The sequence below is a fragment of the Empidonax traillii genome, unplaced genomic scaffold (genome assembly GCF_003031625.1).
Source record: "Empidonax traillii isolate 1590-97213 ecotype Southwest subspecies unplaced genomic scaffold, ASM303162v1 scaffold843:size495593, whole genome shotgun sequence".
NCBI lineage: Eukaryota > Metazoa > Chordata > Aves > Passeriformes > Tyrannidae > Empidonax > Empidonax traillii.
In genome coordinates this window covers 233,412-254,094 of record NW_020956036.1, presented here as the reverse complement: position 1 = coordinate 254,094, position 20,683 = coordinate 233,412, and the positions used below count along the sequence as shown (strand labels likewise).

The following is a 20,683-nucleotide window of genomic DNA, read 5'->3' as shown; positions in this document are numbered from 1 at the left end:
AAAGAACTTAAGAACTTTGAGTACTCTTTAAGTTAAGTAAATAAATGACTGAGAGATTGAAAATTACTTATTATATGGGCACACGGGGACTCCATCAAATGTTTTGTGTTTTTTGCTGGTGCATCCACCCCAGCTGTCTGCAGGAGGTTACTTTCTCATGAAAGCAAGAGGAAAAAGAGAGATTCTCACCTCTCCTGTGCACTGGGCAACAGCTGATCGTCTCAGCTTGTCCTCTTTGAGGATATTCTGTTCAAAGAATATCCTGACAGAGGCGTCACCTCCAGCAGGAGAGTGTGGGGAGAGGTGACAACAGGAGGGCTCACAGCAGGAGCAGAGATGGCACTGAAATTGCAGGTGGGGATAGGTGGACAAACAGCCTCAAAAGAGTTTATCTCCCTGACTGAGTGGTTTTCTCAAGACACATCACATCATAGAAAAGGGAAGTGTGCTCACACCTCTTGCACACTCTGTTCAGCTTCTGCCACCTCCATAACGGGTGCAAAAAGCTTCTTAAAATGGTAAGGGGCTTTAGGGATTTACTGACAAGAAGATAATTGGGTTCAAAGCATGTTGTTTGGCAGAGCAATACTGAGGACAGAGGTTGGAAGGAAAGAGAGGAGTTTGGCGGCCTCAAAATGGGTAAAAGGGAGTAGAGGAGAAGACATTTGGAATGAGAGACAGCACATGTGGGTTGGCAGTGAGATGGATTGCCCTGCAGCAGACAGCTGCAGGAAAGAGAGGAGGTACCAGCACTGGTCATTTTAAAGGCTAAAGAGGAAATCTAAAAGAAAAATTGACTATGACTGCAAGTAAGAGCTTCAGTAAATCTCTTTCATCTATAAATGCTGTATTTCAGAGGTTATTGGATTTTCACTAAAAACTAGTTTTATCAAAGTCAAACTTTTTAATATGGAATATTGTGCAGAAGTGTTAAAAATTCAGTCTTTTTTTTAATGCCCTCATTTTTTTTCCTAATCTTTTTCTCCTCCTTGATTTTCTTCCAAGTTTCTCATCAGTTCTTTAGTCTCTTTTACCTTGCCCTTACTTTGATTCCTTTTTAATTTATGTTGATGTCTCACCCCATTTCCTACTCCTATGCTGTGTACTTTCCACATTTTCTAGTCCTGAATAAGAAGTGCTGAGTGGGAGGCTTTAACTAAAACAGGTGGCAGAGTTAAATATGGTGTTGTTTGGAGCTTAAAGATGAAGAAGTCCAGCACAGGTTCTGGCATCCCTGTCCTTTGCATCCCAGCCCAGTGAAGGAGCCTCTGAGAAAGGAAGATGATCTCGGGCATCTGTTGATATCCAAGGATTCCTGGTCTATCAATCTCAAAGCTTCATATTGAGCTTTAATTTCATGCTAGAAAAGAATCTGTTGGTGGGTTTAGTTGTGAGACTCTCACTTCTTGATTTGGAGCAGCACTGGATACTCCAGTAGTGTGGTGATACAGTGCACAGGAACCAGGACTGACTTGGTGCTGCAGCAGCCCCTTCAAGAACGAAAGGAAGGGTGGATTTTTCCTCTGCACCTGCTTTTATTCTTATTTTCTGTAAGTGCTGAAAAGGCTACAGGGACATTTGCCATTTTCCCTGCTTTGTTCTTGCCTTCGCAGCCGTGGTAGTGACAACTTCAGCAGCAGCAGCAGCAGATGGCACACGGTGACATTGTCACAACAGAAATAGTTAATGCTGTAAGATTTGCATGATGCTCAGGGCAGGGATTAGGCCTTCTGCTGTTTGTACAAAATCTGTAAGGAATGGGTTTGTTAGGCCCTACTGCTGTTTCACTGCTGGCATGTGCAGAAAGCAAGGGCTCTGCTGAGCATCAGTAGCATCGGGGGACTGCCAGACATTGATCCACTGCATATGGATCTAGAGGATGCATTTTTGTGGAGGGATTAGTTGGTAACCCCTGGAAGAGGACAGGTGAAACAGCTCAGCCCCTGGGGTGGTCGCAGAGGTGGGTGCTGTGAGGTGTGGTGGGTCTCACCATCCCTCACCCAGTCCCACCATTGGTAAAGGGTACCCAGGAGCAGCAGGCACAGATCAGTGCAAGGGCACAGCTGTACCCTGGCTGTGGCCACGTGGCTGTTCAGGGATGTCCGGGGAATTTGGGAGCAGGTGGGTGAAGAGGAGACTGGCTGTGAAATTCCCAGTTCTCCTGTCCTTGATGGATCAAAGGTGATTGTTGCCCGCCGAGCTGAGCACTCGGCACTCATGTGGGCTGGCCAGGGGAAGCCTGCATCCTTCAGATGGAAAAGTTCGTTACTTTTGGAGAGGGAGGGGGACAGGGAAGGAACAAACACTATTCCCCCTCCACCACCCCAGTTTCTCAAACAAGAAAAATAAAACAAGAGTGACCTCTAAACAAGGTCTTGCTGCCTAAAAGCATATCCCAGGAATTGAAGAAGTAGATGGATTTGTGGGTTGTTGCACACAAGAATTACTGCATGTGAATGCAACTTAAAAAGTAGAGAAAGCCTGTGAATGGCAGTATTAAAAATCCAAGTTATACTGCAGAACTGGAAACACAGGGAGCAGTGATCTTTCTGCCTGGCATCCTGTTCCCTGCCCGCAGGAGTCAAGGGCTTGCTGGAGGGCTCAGGGCTCCCAGCTATGGAGCTCGTGAGCAAAAGCAATATATAACCCTTAAAGTTGGGTATTTCACAAAAATGTATAATTGTTGTTTAATAAAGGTACCTGATGGAAGATACAGTGTTGATTGAAAATGCAGTTTGAGAGTTGGGACATGGACGAGGAGATTTAGAGGGGGCAAGGATATAAAAGTGGATCAGATTTGGGGTTAGTGATTCTTCTGAACAGTCTGATGCATGTGCCACACAGAGAACCATTTCTTCTCTTAAACAATAAGTAAAAGATGATATAAAGAGGAGATAGCTCTGAGAGGAACCATTTTCTGGTGGTATTGTGGAAAGGCACTGTTACAACCTGCCATAATGAAAGAACAACTGCAGAAATAAGCTGCTCAAAAAATGAGCAGCCTGTGTTTGTCCCAAGCATGGAAGAATGTACTTTTAATCTTTCTCCAGGGTATCAGGGAACAATTTATCAAAGGTCACAGTCTGTCCTCACTAAGATGAGATATTCCCAGTACTGCAGAGTAGATTTAAAATGAGTATCAGACATCAATACTTCTCTTTTGCTTTTTATTAAAAGCTTAGATAGAGTAAGTTAGGGTTTCTTGAGAGAGTGCACTTTTCATTATTCTAAATCTTTTTTGATGTTAAAAGTGAAATGCTGTTTTTCTTAAAGGTCTCTATTTACAGGAATCCACAGGAAAATGTTGATACCTAATATTTAAGGGTAGAGTTTTAGGCCCCTTCTGATTTCATATTTTTGGCAATGTAAAATTCACTTTTTACCTTGCTTTTAAGAGCTGTCAAACCAAGCAGACTTTCTGGTCTCTGTTTTCATATGTGTTTAGCAAGATAGCCAGGATACAGTAGGTTTTGAATACACAAACATCTATTGAGCTCATACAGACAGCAGAGGTAAAATACCTAATTAAGATTTAGAGCCTGTTCTCAGACACTCTGATTTGATGGAGTTTTATATTACTGTAATGTCCAGTGAAGCAAGAAAATAATTTGTGAAGTCGTAGGTTTTCAGTGGAGAAATCTTGGCTGAGCTGTCTTTTGCCTGTCTTCCAAGAATTCAAGAAAGGTCAATTTTTTTTGATAGAAATAAAAGCAGTGCAGGTTTTTACTGAGCTTTTTCTTTTCTTTTGAGATGCAGTTGATACTGATATGTATTCTGGGGCGGGGGGAAATCCTGACAATGAGGAACTAGTGGAGAGATGCAAACTACACCCCCTTTTTTGTTTGTGGAGTTGCACGCTTCCCAAGCCAGACAACAAAAACCAAAGCCAGTACCGCTCAGTTTGGTCAGCTGATTTTGCAGTCCTGCAGCAAAAAGATCAGTTGCAGAGTTGTTCTTGGTGCATTGTCTTCTTCTGCATATTACTCTGTTCAAAAAGTGAACCAGAGGATGCTTTCTGCCTGAACACACGGGGAAGGGTACAGAGTACATTGGATGGGCCTAAGGTGAGGAAACATGGATTGTTCTGTGAATTAAGCAGGAATCTGACCCTGGTTATTCCCTTCTGTGACAGGTGGATGCTGCAGTGACACCAGAGGAACGCCACCTTTCCAAGATGCAGCAAAATGGCTATGAAAATCCCACCTACAAGTTCTTTGAACAGATGCAGAACTAGGACACCACAGCAGCCTCATGAGTTGGACAGCAGAATGATTGCTTCACTGCCCATCGGTGTTCAGTTATAGAGTAATGTGGAAAGAAAGAAAAACACTCTGTTTTATTATTTACTCATTCTCGCCTTTTGACAGCTGTGCTGTAACACAAGTAGATGCCTGAACTTGAATTAATAAAATCAGTAATGTATTTTCTCTCTCTTTCTCTTTACATTTCAGTCTTTACACTACATTATTAATGAATGTTTTTTGTGTACTGTAAAGAGGTTAGCTGTATTTAACTAGTGCATGGATAGATTCTCTTTCCCAATTATTTATCATGTAGCTCCTTAGCCAGTTGTATATTATTCTTGTGATTTGTGACAAAAATTAAGTCCTAATTGAAATATGCTTTAAGAATTGATGGGGGATGCTTTCTGTGTCTGTGGGGTTTAGCTGCTTCTCTTTGCTGAGCGTTTTTTTCTGATCACTATGCATTTTAAAGTAAAACAACATTTTTTAAAAAGTATTCCAGATGAGTTATTGAAATTCTTTTCCTCTGCAGCTGCATTTTATTGTACAGATTGTTGCTCCTGCTGTATTAGTGATGTAGAAATCATGGGAATACACATTCGTTTCTTTGTGCCTGTTTTATGTGCACTCTTTAGGCATTGAAAGGTAAACTTTATTTTCTTTTCCATGTATCTTTTTGATCTTTAAAAAAAAAATATTAAAAAGAGTCCCTGTTAATTGTGAGCACTTCTAGGGGGAGAAGTGCCTGCTGGCCGAAAATTAACAGGGGTCCTCTGCAGGATGATTGTACAGAGCCATTGCTTATGAATTGACAGCTTTCTACACTGTGTTACATAAATAAATTAAGAAAAGAACGTGTGGGCAAGAGTTTTCTTTGGAGGAAGAAAACAAAGATTTCTGAAAGCCATTTAAACAGAATACGTGGATGTTCACACTGAGAGGGGGTTGGGAAGGGATTTTCCCACAAGGATCGCGGCACTCACAGTCAGACCAGAGCAGAAGGCAGGCGGCAGCGAGACAGGGTGGGAAGGGGGGGTGCTGACTTTGGCACAACTTCTCCTCTAGGATGTTGTCTCTTTAATTTTTTTTCCTTTTCTTTTCCTTTCTTTCAGTTTGTATAATAGTGTTTTAATGTAAATAAATACATTCCTGGAGGAGCTCCGTTGTAGTGGTGTGTTTCTGCGCCAACCAGCCACCCTCGCTCGCAGGGAGGAGCGTGGCACTGATGACTAACCAACCTCCCACTTCACCATCTATCCCTAGGAGCCATTTGCCAGCAAGTTCTCCCTCGCCACTGCTGCTCTGATGGCTTTCTGGCAAGATCCATGCCCTGTAACGTGCTCCATCAGTGACGGCCAGCAGGAGCCTCCCAGGCAGTGAGACCATTTAGCCTGGTCCTGCTGCCTCACAGCGGGTGCCCTGGAAGGGTCAAACAGCACCAGCTGTTTCTCCCCAAAAGCTGCTGGAAGAGGGCAAAGCCCTGGGGGAGTTGTGGTGCGCAAACCCCAGCCCAGCACCTTCTGCCCAGTGTCCAGCTGAGAGCTTCCTTCAGCTCCTGGCCCTCCAAGAGCACACCTGCAGCACAGGGAGAGCACGTGGCCCACACCACGGGGCTCACCCGCAGAGGGGAGACCACAGTGGGCCAGTGGGTCTGATCTTCAGGGTGGCCTCTGTGCCCAGCTCACAGAAAGGACCCCTCATGTTGAGCTTGGAGATCAGCTGATGGAGCTACAAGCTGGGTTGTGGAATAAAACTGGAGGTGGGTATTGTGTGAAAAAGGAAGCAAATTACTGTTTCTCTAGAGCAAATAGGTTATATTATATAAAACAGGATTGAGGGAAGAGCGAGGAGTAGAATAAAGACGCCATGATCTCTCCAGGGAAAGCCTCTTAATTTGGTTTTTCTGCAAGCCATGGCAGCCTCTTCTCCAGCATCGCCTGCAGCTTTTGCCTCTGCAGCGAGGTGAGGTGTGGCTGCAGTGGAGCTGAGTGGATGAGTTGCTCCAGACCTCAACTAGGAAAAAACAAGAATTTCCAGCCCTGTTGAACTCACTAGCCCTCCCCCATCCATGATCTTCCAAAGAAACTCCACCTGTTCAGCCAATTCACCTGCTGGCCTGGGACACAGCTGTGCTGGCTGGGAGGGATATTCAGTCACTGAGGGAACGACCAGGGCAGGGAGTTTCACACGCCATCTGCAAAGATTTGGGATGATGAGGCACCTGATGCTATGAACCAGTAGTGGGAAAAACTGCAGAGCTTCCTATTGCCTGTTACCAACCAGATGTTTATTCCCTCTTCTCTTCCATCCCTGCTGCATCAAGGGAATTCACCTCAAAGGATCAGATCCCTGGAAATGGTTGGTTTTATTTGCAGGCCCTGGAGTATCCGTGCATTATGAAGAACTTACAAAATATCCACAGAGGACTTCCCATCTCCAGTTTTAAAACTGAACTGTTAGGCCAGAATGAAGTGTGATGGTGAGCAGAATCCTTCAGGCTCCAAATTGCTAATTAAGTATTTTTCTTTTACTAATATTTAGGGTTAGGTTTGTGTCTGTGTAGGTGTTGTTATATAGGTCATGTATATTCCCTAGAAAGGAATGCATAAGACTTTCTTCTGTGCACGTGTCCAGTATCGTAGAATAAGATCCCACTTCAGAGGGAAGGCAGGATGTAATTCAATTTAGCCCTGTCTCATTAAAGAAGCATTATCAAAATTCCTTTTAGGAGAAGCTAGAGTAATCCATAAGATACAGAGGGCCACTGGCCTTTAGAGCAAATCCCGTCTATAATACCATAATCCCATTCAATCCGAGTTATAGAAAAATGCAATTGCTCTGAACAGTAATTTCCAGACAGCCAAGCCTCCCGGTGTGGGGTTATGTGTCCAGTGAGACACTGGTGCTGCTCTTGACTCTTGTGGATGAACTTGTTAATAAATCACTCAGTTTTATGCACTGATTAAGTGATCAGGTTTTATGATTCCCTCCACACAGACACTCCCCTGAAAGAAAGGCAATAAATGCACACCGTGACGTGCTTGGAAAGCACAAGGCGTGGACAAAGTTCCTGAAACTTCAGGAGGAACACTGCCACGGCTGCTGCAATCCTGAAAGCTGACGAGCCATTCATCACAGCTCCCAGGTAATAGCACAGGGTCCTGCCCATCTCTAGCCATGCAAGCTCCTTATTGTGGAAAGATTATATTAGGCATGAATAAAAACAGTTTGATGGGCTCATAAAGTAGAAAAGCTGACAGAGGACAGTAGCTCAGACCCTCACTTCCAACTGTGGGATTGATTGGGCATCACCCACTTCAGCAGTAAACTGAGCAGAGCTGCTGCGTGCATCTGTGGGCTGGAAACAAAATTCCCGTCCCCAGCCCTCAGTAAATTACTCTTGGAGGGGTGGGGGAATAAATAAAAATATCCCTGGCTGTTGAGTTGATACATTTAATGGGAAAAGTCTTCAAGGCTATTCCATTTAAGCAGAATGGAGTTGGAGAGTGTTTGCGTTGCAGGTCTGTCAGCAGAGCTGGTGGGGGTGGTGCTGGGCGGGAATGGGGGCCAGCCCCAGCCTCCTCAGCCTCTCACACACCTGGTGGCGTTTGGTGGTGCTGATGGTGCACCTCTTGGTTGGTTTGCACTGGCTCACTCAGATTAATGGGTACCAGATGCAAGGTGAAGCTCCAGAACATTGTCAGACACATACTGGGGAAGCCACCCTAAAAAACACGTGCATGCTTGCCGTGCTCTGATCTCAGCACCTGCCTCTTGTTAAATTTGGTTCTCCAAATCAGAATGAAGAACCAAAATTTAGGGATGTGGTTTTTCGGTGTGATTATGGTGGTACTGGGGCGATGGTTGGACTAGAGGATCTTGAAGGTGTCTTCCAGCCTTGATGATGCTGTGATTCTTCAGCCACCCCTGGTCTAGGAAAAGCAAACCCAGGCCTGGTGTTGCCCTTGTGGAGAACAGCTCACAGCAGCTGTATTTTCCATTAGGTCTATCATGATCCTTGCACAGCTCTGAAGTCTCCATCCTCATTATATCTGCACTTACCAAAGCAATTTTGGGGCCTTCACTTTGTGGCCAAATGGCTCATTTTTATTGTTTAAGCTAATGGATTTTGTGGGTGGTGGGTAAGCTGCTATTAAAATGCCTCCAGGCAGCGAGATTGAAACTCGTTACAAATAACACTGTGTGCAGTGTCCTGGTTGTGTTTCTCTGCAATTTTTCCACCACTTGGAAATAAGGTGCTCGATTAGGTCAGGCCAGGATGGCTCTTCTTTCTCATTGCTTTCCAGTAATTCTCTCTTCCACCTCCTTCCTAGTAAAAGCAAGCATTAAATCTTCCCTGCAACTTTCTACAGTCCTGGGAAATTTATTTGGCTGACTGTACAGGAAAATTTTTTAAGGTTCCAAGTAGAAGTATTGTGTTTTATATAGAGGTAATGAAATATTCTGAGCTTAATGAGATTCTTAGTTAAAGCTGAATTTGGACACTGAATTAGAGAGTGAGTCTTCCTAACTAGTGCCTTCCATGTGGGGTCTGGACCATCTCTTTTATGAGGAAGGACTGCAGGAGGGGGCCTGTTTAGTCTGGAGAAGACTGAGGGGGGATTATAAAAATATCTCCAAGGTGGATGCCAAGAGGATGGTGCCAGACTCTTTTCTGTGGTGCCCAGTGATAAGATGAAGGAGCAATGGCCATAAACTAAAACCAGTTTCAACTCAACATGAAAAAGAACTTCTTTGCACTGAGGGTCGCAGAGCACTGGAACTGCCCAGGGAGATTATGGATCCTCCCTCTCTGGAGACATTCCAAATCCACCTGGATGTGTTCCTATGTTACCTGCTCTAGGTGACACTGTCTGGGCAGAGGGGTTGGACTGGATAATCTCTAGATTGTTAACCCAGTTTCTGTAAGGCAGATCACTGGAGAAAAGCATCCGTATCAGTTTCAGATTGGATATGACCTGGATCAAAAGGTAGGCATTAGTCTTTTTGAATGCTGCTAATTAATAAATAAATGAAAGAGAGAGAGGAAAAAAACTAGCTGGCACCTGGCAGACACTCCTCAGCAGGGGCTGACCAGCACCTGCAGGAAGCAGATCCTTGAAATATCTGTGACACTGCTGCTGGTCCAAAACAGGCAATGGTAATTATGGCTATTTTGAGTTCCTGAGCACCACACCGAGTCCATTTAACTATGTCCAAGCTCTGCTTCAGGCTATGGCTATGGGTGCATTTCAAGCACAGGATCATTTTTCCATTTAATTAAGCTGGGAAAACAAAACAAAACAAAAAAACAAACAAACCCACAAAAAAACCCACAGAAACCACCAAAACAAAAACAAAACCAAAAAAAAATCAAACAAACAAAAAACCACAGAAAATGTCATATTTACCTCATATGCTGCTCCTAAAAAGGATTTATGGAAAAAGCTCTACACCCCCCAGCCCCTGCACCCAGATGGGAACAAATATCAGCTATATTCAGCAGCAGTCCTTGCCAGGCTGGCAGGAGGGAACTGAGCTCTGGCATCCTAATTTGATCTTTAGAGCCCCTTAGGAAGAGGAAAAAAAAAACAAATCTAGACTAAATAAACACTGAAGAAGTGAGTTTTATTTTCCTTTTAACAGCCTTCTCTCTCAACCTGCTTTGGTCTATTTTCACAGGTTTTTTGTGTGAAGCAGCTGGTTGGCACCTGGGGAGGGGTGGAGGCCATACCCCCATGGGCACAGGCTGCCCAATTCAGTGGTGGAGTCACCATCCCTGGAGGGATTTAAAAGACATGTAGATGTGGCACTCGGGGACCTGATTGGCCTTGGCAGTGCTGGAGGAACAGTTGGACTCGATGTTAGAGATCTTTTGCAACCTAAATGATTCTATGATTCTGTGATTCTATGACTGAGGATGTGGTAGATGGTACAAACCTTGGAGAACATTTAACACCCTCCACCCCTGGCCCAGATAGGCCCATCTAGAGCTTGGCAGTGCAAGGTGAGGCTTTGATGGGATGTAGGCATATAGGCCCTCTGTCTAATAAAAACACCACAGCAGAGTTTGTCTAGCCAGGATAACTGCTGCTGCCTTTGGCCTGTATTGACATTTTAATGCAGAATCACTTCTGTGACAGAGAATCATTAGAGTAAAACCCAGTGCTTTTAGGTGAGTGACACGTCTGAGAATCAACTCTTTAAACTGTCTGAAAGTATACCAGTCCCACCAAAGGACTGAGTCATCATTCCGAGCATGACTTTGATCAAATAACATAACGCTTAAACATAATGATTAAACAACATAATGCAAATAAGAATGATAATTTTGCAGATTCCTCACGACTCCCACCTTCTCTTGGCTTCTGGCAATGTTAAAGAATCAGGATTTGATATTATTCTACTTGAATTTGCTACTGACCTCGTGGTTAAACCAAACAGTATAAATGCAGATTGAAAGTGACCTCAGCTTTCAAATCTGAACTACAGACAGAAGAGTAATTTCAGTATGGTGGCAGTAAGTGGTATTTTGGACTTCTCTCTGTAAAACCACATTAAAAAGGTAGCACTCAGAAATCTATGGGATGGCTGCCTGCCACAGTTACAACAGACCAGTTTCTGTGCACTTCGGATCCTGGCTGAGAGAATGAGATACCTTGCACAGTTTCTGGAAGGAGGAGACATACAAACCTACTTTCTGGGAAGGATTTATTGCCCTACTTTAAGAGGAAGCAAAGACAGAGCTCTGAAGCCCTGAGGATATGGAATAAACACCCACATCCTCTGTTTTTCTTACTGGTTTGCTCTAAAGGGCTTTCCAATCATTATCCTGACTGTAAGAACTCATCTGAGGCTTGGGAACCGAAGACATTAAAAAAAAACACACCCAAACCCACAGCTTTTATGTACAGCAGTCTCGTATTGATCTGCCTAAAGTCACGAGCCCTGGCATATGGCTTTGTGTGAGAGCTGTAACAAGGTTAGCTGCTGAAAGAAGAAGCATTCTGCAGCATTCACAGTTCTGTGCATTCAAAGCATGTGCTTGAGCAATGCAAGATCCTGAGACTTTAATATATTATGCATTCTTATCTGCCTCTCCATTTCAGGACCTTGAAGGTCTACTCACATCTCACTTCCAAGCGCTCGGCTGCGGTCACATGGACACAGCTGCTTGTGATTCTGTGGTCAAAGCACCAGGCTGAGATTATCCAGTCCATCATCAGCCCAAATGAAACCCCTGATGCTGCTGAGGCTGACGCAGAGCAAAAGATCATATTGCCCTTGCCTCATTATAAAAAGGCCCTTAAAAAAAAACCCAAACCACTTACTTGGCATGCTTGTGAAAGAAAGAAATTCTGTGTCAGAAATCTTACCAAGTTACCATACCTAAAATACGTACTTGTTCAAAATGCAATGCCTGTGTGCAGGTAAGACAACAAGAGCCAGGGTTTTACAAATGATCACAAAGATTCATTTTTCCCCCAGAAAACTGCCTTTCTTAACCCAACAGTAAACAAAAACACAAACACAGCTAATACCTAATCAAACAATTTCTCTTGATGGCTGGGAAGATAAAAAATGCTACTATTATTTCTATTTTGAAACAGTTGGGGGTTCTTTGAGGTCTGCAGCTCTACAGAGCTTTATAAAATACACAAGATTCTCATTAATGGAGACTTTTATATTAAAAATTCAAATTTAGCTACACAACTCAGGAAATGGTGCAAGTCAAAGGCCATAATAAAAATAAGGCCTCGATCTCACAGTCAGGCACGTTAAGAATACACACTTGTAGATGCATCTCTCTCTCTCTAAAACGATAGTAAACACTAAATACGTGCACAGAGTGGGTAAGTCAGTGTTTGCTGAATGGCATTTTAAATGGCTCCATATGCTCTTGACTAAACTACTTCATAATATACACAATAAAGTCCTCAACATTTTGCTACTGTGTAATGTTTCTTTCAGTTTTATGGTGCAGTAGACTATTACACAACTCAGAAATAGAACCTGGCTCTATTAACACAAACTCATGGATTTGTTTATAAGTCTGCCCTGATTATTTTCTTCCAGCCTGGCTACAGACCACGTCAACTGTAAACTCTTCACTAGTGACATTTTTTAATCTGCTTTGATGGCACTTAGGAAGGAAACTCTGGTCAAAAATCAGAGCTTCTACAACAGCAAATAATTAGACCTTAATAAGCACAGATAACTTTTTCTTATCTGAGTGCAAAGGTCTTTATTAATTTAAAATCAGGCAAGGTGTTTTGTTTTGCTTTCAGCTTGGGAGTGTTCAGCTCAGGACTTCATGAAAGTGGGGAGTGCATAGGTCTCAGTATTGAAAAAAGAAAAGCAAGTTCTTTCAGGAATGAATTAGACAGAGCTGTTCATGCAACTGGAAAAGAGAGCAGGGGAACCATGAAATATAAAAGCTGTTCTGTAGGGAATGAGGGCTGAGGTGCATTGGAAACTTCATGCTGCTGCTGTTTTTGATGAAGAGAAAGCTGGTGTGACATCTGGCTCAGCCTACCTTAGCAATTAATGCAGAGTAATAAGTGTGGATCTGCTGATCAAAGCAATTGGTCCTGAGGCATCTCACGTCCCCATTACGACCTAAATTCAAGGTGTTTATTTCAGAGTATCTATAATCCAGCCTTCGGGGCTAAACAATCCAACTGCACGTACAGTCTGGCACTTTCATGAGCCAAGTGACCCCATCAAACCCTGCCTCACTCACACGCCACCCCTTCTAGAAAGTACTGCAGTGTCCTTTTCGTCTGCCTTCTGTCACTGTGTCACTGCCCACTTCAGTTTGTAGGGACATCATCTCCATTTTAAGCCTAAATGCCAGAAAAATCTCTACTTCCATCTTTCCTGGTGCTGCTCCTGAGTGGCCCCACAAAGCCAGCTTCTCTATCTGCCTCCCTGCTCCTGTTTGGACACAAGGGGCTCTGGGCCAAGGGAGGGAGACTAATCCTGAAGGCAGTCCCTGATGTCTGTTGTCCTGGGCTGTTTTTTCCCAAAGGATGGGGATGGCAGGATTTCCTCCTGGGTGGCCACCGTGCCTTGCCTGAATGTGCCCAGGGCCCTGGGGACACAAGCAGCTGCACCACCCTGGCAAAGCTTCTGGATGTGAGGGGCCACAGTCACAGTCATCAGCTGTGAGTAGGCTCTGGTGTTCCATGTCACCTTTTGGGAGCTTGTCCCTGGGGTCAGTAGTTAAGCTACTGTCCTGAGGCAACCCACCCTGCCAGTCCTGCCAGTCAACCATCACCCAGTTTAGGGTAAGGTAGTTCCCAGAGTTTGTCAGATAATTCTGCAGGCTCTCTTTTGTGGGAGCTGCTGGCAGTGCTCACCTTCCCATTCTGAGCTTAGCTCAGGGGGGCTCTGACTGCACTGTCCACCAAGACTGCCTGGTCACATACGAGCTGTCATGGACCCTCACGTGAGATAGTCATGGACATCTCTGCAGGAGGAGTCCTGTCACCCATGGCATCCTCTCCCAGCCTTGGATTCCATAGCTCTGTTCTCTTCAAGCCCTCACCATGTTCATGGTGGAAGTCAAATGGATGTTTCCAGCTGGAAGGGGAGTCCTGTGTCACTGACGGGGTGCCAGTCCTGCCATGGAGTCCAGCCCGTGGAGCCCCATGACTGTCACTGTCGAAGGCCACAAACACACTGATCACCCAGAGAGGATTGCATGACAGGGTGGTTAATCACTGATACTTTTGTCATTGTAGTAAATGTACTGTCAGTATAAAAGAATCAGAAGGCTTGTCTCTGTCATCTCTCCGCACTCCCTTTCCTCAGAGGAGGACTTTCTACACTCTCCTCTAAGATTTGCCTCTCACTCACTGAGTAACACTCAATCTACAAGCATGGAACAACAAGGGTTACTTGGATTACACCTTCCTTGACCCTTGGTGGTTTAGGCTCTTACATCTATATCCAGGCACTGGTGCACTTTTGAAACAGACCTGGCAGGTTTGTGTCCTCTGAAAGGGATCCATCATTACACCAAAATCCCTCTGAGAAACAAACATGTCAGCAGGGGACATGAAGGCTCTCAGGTGGATTGTTTCAAACTCCCCCCAGCAGTTCCTAACCAAGCCATTAGAGTCACTACGGTGTCTCTTCAGGTGTGAGACATTGTCAGTCTTTTCTGTCCTCCTCTCCTTTCCACCCCTAATGCCCACTCAGTAAGAAATGCCAGCACAACCCTCGAAATGCCAAGCGATTTTTCAGTTGTTCCCATCTTGAATCTGGAACAAGCTAAAAGTATCTGACCCTAAGTCAGCTCAGCAGTAACACAGATCTGCTTTCGTCTGACAAACAATTAGAGGTTTGTTTTTTACCCTTTGGGCTGCCCTGAGTTTGCTCATGGCAACTACTTTCCCCATCTAACAAGCGTACAGGACCAGCCTTTGAATTCGCAAGGCACAACATCAAAAAGCAGAAGCTGCATTAGGTCTTACCACTACCCTGGTTGTGTGAGTCCAGGACGTGCAGTTGGTCATTGCTTTTATGCTTTTACACTACGCATTACAGTAGTCTCAAATGAGTCATCTAAACCCCAAATTTATTCATTTGGTCACAGGAATTGCATTGCTACCCGATAGAGATTTAAAATGAGGCAGGTTGCAGTGGAGCAACGAAGGATCCAGTTGAAAGGGTCACTAGCTCTACAACAAGGACTCTGGTTCAAAACTGGGAGCAAGAGCACCAAATTACAGCCCATAGCTAGCAAACACTGGAGGCTTTGTAAGTCAGAAGAGTCCAGTTCAAGGGTAAAAAAAGAAAGCAGGAATTTATACAGGCACCAGTTTAAACCTTTTGCTCAAAATACATGGCCAGTGAGGACATTTTTAAAGCTTTCGAAGGCTGCCTCAGAAAGCTTCTTCAATAAAAAATTAACATTTATTGTTGCAAAGCTGCAGTGTTTGCCTCTTTTCTATTCTGACTGTAAGAAGACAACATCTTCACCTCTATGCCTACAAGCGATTAATTAGACAGCTGGTGTGCGGATGCTGCTTATCGCACCGCAGGAAAACTGGCAGCACACAAGGTTTGGGTGTGAGTTAGGACACCAGCCACCCTACGCTCTCTCTGTGGGCTTCTGGGCTGAGTCAGGGAAGGCAGACCCAGATGTGTGTGTCCCTCAGCCGTGGCTGTGTGCCACAGAGGAGATCAGATCCAAGCCTTCCCCAGGCAGGCACAGTCTCTGTGCAGGTGGACCACAGGTTCTGGGTCCCTCTGAGTAAATAAACAGGAGCTGAATTTTAGAAATGCAGTACTGACAGGAGAGGTGCAAGGTGGCGTGAAGGCATCAAACGTTAAGACCAGAGGAAGGGGCAATCAAAACAAAAACTGAGGGTTCAAGCTGACTGTCAGTGCACTGCTGGAAGTGCCAGGAAAGGTCTTTCTCCTTCCCAGGGAACCCTGATTGTAGCTTTGTAGAGAGAGACAGAAGGGGAGAAGAAAACACTGAGGCTGACTTGCAGTTCCCAAGGCATCCCAGCTAACTGATGTTCCACAACAATTTTGCCTTGTACTACAAGGCAAAAAGAGATTTTGCCTGCTGGTACCTGCCTCAAATGAGCCACAAGCGAGCCCTTCACCCAGCAGTGTGATGCACGGCTGGAGAGAGAGGGACAGGAAGAAGTTCTTGTTTTGTTTGAGCAGATCAAAACACAGCAGGAGAATAAAGTCTGTCTAAAAATCCACATTCCGCTTCCCCATTCATTAGAGGAATGGTTTCAGACTAATGCACTGTAACTCAACATTAATATGGAACTGAACCAGAAATAGTCACACGTGTCAACTTATGGAAACCTCAGTAAGGAGACAGACAAAAAAATAAATGTAATATGAACAACTTAAGATATCAGCATTTCAGGATCCTATTTTTAACCTCCTAAAAATGCATTTACACATCCCACACATTAGCTACATATTCTCTTTCGTAACACTAACAGGCCAACAATTTTCCCCATCGTATGGAATATAAAAAACACATCAACCACTTGTAAAAAAGCAAAGAGATCATCATTTGGAGAGGCCTCAGGGTGGGAGGTTGTGACCCAAGGTTTAGAAAATTGTGATGCTGAATGTAGAACTGTTATCCACCACTGTGTGCATGGTCAGAGTTCGAGGGCACCTGCTGAACCTCACGGGACATCAGTCCCTGGGAAAATTAAATGCATCTGTACACAGCAGGTGGTCACTGCCCTCACTGCCTCAGGAGCCCGGGGGGCAGACAGGACCATCAGGTCCAAAAAGGGGCTAGAAGAATTGATCAACAGGTCGGGGAGGAAATGATGACAAATCTCATGAGATAAGATAAGGAAAGGGGGATAGTTACCAGTTCCTGTTATGGACAAGCAGTAATTTAATTTGTGGACAATTAAAATACAGTTGAATGGTGAGAAAGAGAATAATAAAAATATCCTCCCCTTACCCCCATTTCTTCCCAGGACAAACTTTACTCCTTCATCCCCAACTCCTCTGCCTCCTCCTTGCTCCCCACCCTAAGTGTTACAGAGAAATAGGGAATGGGGGAATGTGGTCAGACCTACTGGCTCCTCTCTGACACTCCTTGCTTTGTACACTCTTCCCTTGCTCCACCATGGGCTCTCCATGGGCTGTAGCCCTTCAGGAAATACCCATCTGCTCCAGCTTGGGATCCTCCACGGCTGCAGGGGGTCCCTGCTTGGGTATGTGGAGCAGAGCAGAGGCACTCCCTCCCCAAGGGATGCACCCTGGGTTTGCCATATTTACCTGTATCTCAGAGTGCTCCAGAGAGTTTGCAAAAGCCACTGAGAAGTCTGGATCAAGGTTTTTCAGGTAAAGTATTCCCATTTTTGGAAAACAAAAAAGAGATGTCAGCGGGGAGGACAGGAAACCCAAATCCATGTTTTCAGAAAATAAAATTTCTATTACCAAAAACCTAAATCTGACCAAAGGCTCCGCCAGCATTGATGCTGACATGGAAAAATGCCTTCTTTGCTTTTTGGTCATGTCCCTTTATCCTTTAACTCAGAAAAATGAGGTTTAAGATGTCTCTTGCTCTGTAAAGGCCTGAATAAATTCTGCCAGACAGATGTATAATGAGGTTTATTTAACAGATCCTTTTGCACTTCAGATGTTTCCACAGCCAAGTGTGCATGTGGAATCCATCCATTTCACAGGAAGCCCATAATACCCACTTGAATTTAAAATACACACTTAGGAAAAAATTGCTCTGTATCCTAATAACTTCAGAGGACTTTGGAGGTCAGGAACACGGGTAGACAAGTGGCTGTGATAGCATCAGGCAATAATTCCCTTTTGTAAGGTCTAGCAGCACACGTGTTCCTTGACCTGTTGCAGCACAGTGTTGATTTTTCCAGTCTTGAGTGGGCCTTTTCTGACCAGAAATGAGCAGTTGTAACAAACTGCACTGCAATTTTATTAATCAAACAAAAACCCACTTGACGCTGCTATTTTCACTAGTGACTCGTTAATACCTTTGGTCAAATCCTGAGCATAGGGCCAGCAGGGGATTAAATGGTAATTCAGAGTTCAAGCCAAGGCTCATTTGTGTCACCATCAAGGTCACCCATGTAGCTGCCAAGCTTCACATCAGAGTGAAGAAAAGAGAGAAAAGGAATAGCCAGCACAGTCCGGGTCCATGAACCACTTCAGTCGAGAGATTTCTGGTGGCATCCCTTTATTTACAAAACTACAGATTTTCTTTCCTCGGTGCTTGTAGTGAAAGATAGATATGGAAAAGCATTCCTGACATCTTCCATATGTCCACGTGCCTTCCAGTGGGGCTGGGAGATGTGTGTGAACAATTCCTTCTGGCAGGTCACAGCTTTCACAGAGGTCCTGGTCACGAAAGCAGCCCCAGGGGCATCTGTGTCTCCCAGATGCAGGGTCACTCCTGAGGCTGAGGGTTGCTTCATCCATTAGTCTTGGCACTGCCTGAAAATCTACTCTGTTTGCAGTCTGCAGGAATGTTCCCCAGGCATGCATTCCCAGGCTGCTCCCTGAGATCAGGTGGAGGACACTCTTTTAGGAGTAATTTCTCTGGCAACTTGTATTTATTGTCCTGTTTTAAAATGATTTACACAATCTTTTCATCATTATTCAGTCAGTGCTTGATTAATCCTGGTTGCAAACCTTTATATCTAAATAATTTGTATCTTTCTTTTCCCTAATACAAACAAACTTCAGAGCAGATATCACAGCATAATAATTATTATTACATGGACAGCTCATGTGTGTAGGAGAATATTTCATTATGCCTTCAGCTTCTTTTTACTCTCAAGACAAAAGAAGAAGGGGTCAGGCTATCCCAGAGGTGTCAGGAGCAAAGGTTTTGCTAAGCAGCCCCTACTCAGGCATAAGACAGCAGGTTGGTAAGACAAAATATTTGGGTTTCTCTTTTTAGCATATGCAGGTGATGGGCATGGAAGGCTCAAAAGGCTTTGAGGTGCTTGTTGACTTTCATCTCTGCATCAAACTTGTCAGAAATAACAGACTTGTAGGAAACCAGGGTAACCTAGACTGGATATTGCCTTCTCTCTTAGGGTTGAGTAGGTTAGTGATTTACACCTGCACATTGTGGCATGCAGAATGGGAACTTAAAGTTTATCAGGGAGACCCTCCTGTTGAGTCACAAGGCACAGAAAGGATTCCCTTGCATTCTAAACTCCTCAGAGAGGAGCCTGGCCGTGGCTGGATCCAGTTCTAAACCCAGTCCCAGATCTGGTCAACCATTTATGTCTAAAGGATTATTTAGGTGTACTTGAGCCTTGATACGACTTTGTCGCACAGGATTAAGAGTGGCAAACCAAATGTATTTATAGAAATAAAAAAAAATATTTATTTAAATTGATCATGATAATTATTATTATTAGCCTAAAAGATCTGAATCAGAATTATTGACTACACAGTATGGGTAGCTGTAACTATTACTATGGTGCTCTGTTTTTTAAGCAACACTGAAGCAGTTATATTAAAGGTAAACACACCCCTATATATGCACACACATACACACCAGTAGTATCACCTGCTGATTCCTTTTTCAGATACTTGGGCTGTTACACCCTCACCTGTGCCAGTTTCTATCAGTCAGGAGACACTTCTTCCTCAGGATGTTTAACTTTGGGGCTGATGAGCTGGGCTGGTCTCATCATTCTTTAACTCCAAAAGCAGAGTGACCCTCCCCTTCTCCATTACCACTGACGGCTTTACAAACAGGGTGTTGTTTGAGCTCTTTTATTCCCCTCCCCACCCTCCAGGCAGAGCACCCAGGCACACGCAGCACCGCATGCAAAAACCTGCCAAAATCCAGAAAGTATCACAAGGATCTGTTAGATTGGTGAGGGAAGGAGGCCAATGTTTCTTCGTGGCTTAGTGATTGCCTCTGCCCAGTCTGAGCTGAAACGGAATAAGCTTCACCTCAGCACCAGCAGCTTGAACCTGCAGATGCCGTGGGAACTCATGTGAGTATCGGGTTTTTCCGCGTCATGGCCTCGGTCTGTCGGTGTTGTTTGACATGGGAGCCTGGAGCCGGTCGCTGACACGAGCCAAACGGTGTAAGTAATGCACACAGTCATCTGCTTGGGTTTGCTTCTCTCGAGAGACAGGATTCTTGAAAATCCACGATGTGCTGCCTTGAGGTTCAGCGTGATTGCGGATACTGGCAGGAAGCCTCTGAAAAGGAAAAAATATCATAGTTTTAACAGAATAGAGGACTAATAGGGTGGTTGAAGGAAGGGGGGGACTTTCTGTCTCGTTAAAGCATAATGGTTACAAAATGTGAGACTCCTGTGTCTCTAAATTACTGCTTACTGAGGCACTTCAGTGAATCAATCTCTGCAAATAGCTATCCCATTTTAACTTCTCTCTAGGCATCCACTAACCCAGCCTCCTGCTCTGACTATGAATGTAGGAATTGGCTGCCACTGGCTACTGAATTATAGGCTCCAGCATCATCACAGTGACACTTCATAACAACAGAAATTAGCCTGGGTTTAAAATGGGGAAAAGAAAAAAGGAGAAATCATCTGAGGGGAGAAGGATGATTTTTCCTTCCAGCTTCTGTACATGTGACAGCATGGCACCTTCTGAGGCAGTGTGAGCAGGACTCGGTGCCAACACTGAGATGAGCCACCTACCCCTTCTCAAGAAACTGGAGGAGAGAGAGCTCCCCTCCAATTATCAAGCAACACTGTGAGGCTGGTTATTGGAGTCCAAGTGTAATTTTACCAGCTGCTGGCATTCTGGAGATGTACAGTGGCGTATTGCACATGCTAAGGACACACAGTGGTGTTGGCTGATCCTTCATAGCTCTTTACAAATTCCAGTAAACTGAGAAAGGAAACTTTTAGGGATCAGGGAAATGCTGCGAGCACCTCACAGCACCAGCCCTGAGCCACCTCTCA

The 20,683-nt window shown here is 44.5% G+C and overlaps 1 protein-coding gene across 2 annotated transcripts in view; it reads left to right on the top strand.

Annotated features, from left to right (window-relative positions):
• Positions 1-5,102, top strand: part of APP (amyloid beta precursor protein) — a 201,531-nt gene extending 196,429 nt beyond the window's left edge. For both annotated transcript variants that reach the window (XM_027902117.1, XM_027902116.1), the window contains one exon: positions 4,133-5,102. In XM_027902117.1, coding sequence (XP_027757918.1) covers positions 4,133-4,234 — 102 coding nt within the window. In that variant the 3' untranslated portion in view covers positions 4,235-5,102. The remainder of the gene's footprint in view (positions 1-4,132) is intronic.
• Positions 5,103-20,683: the final 15,581 nt, after the last annotated feature.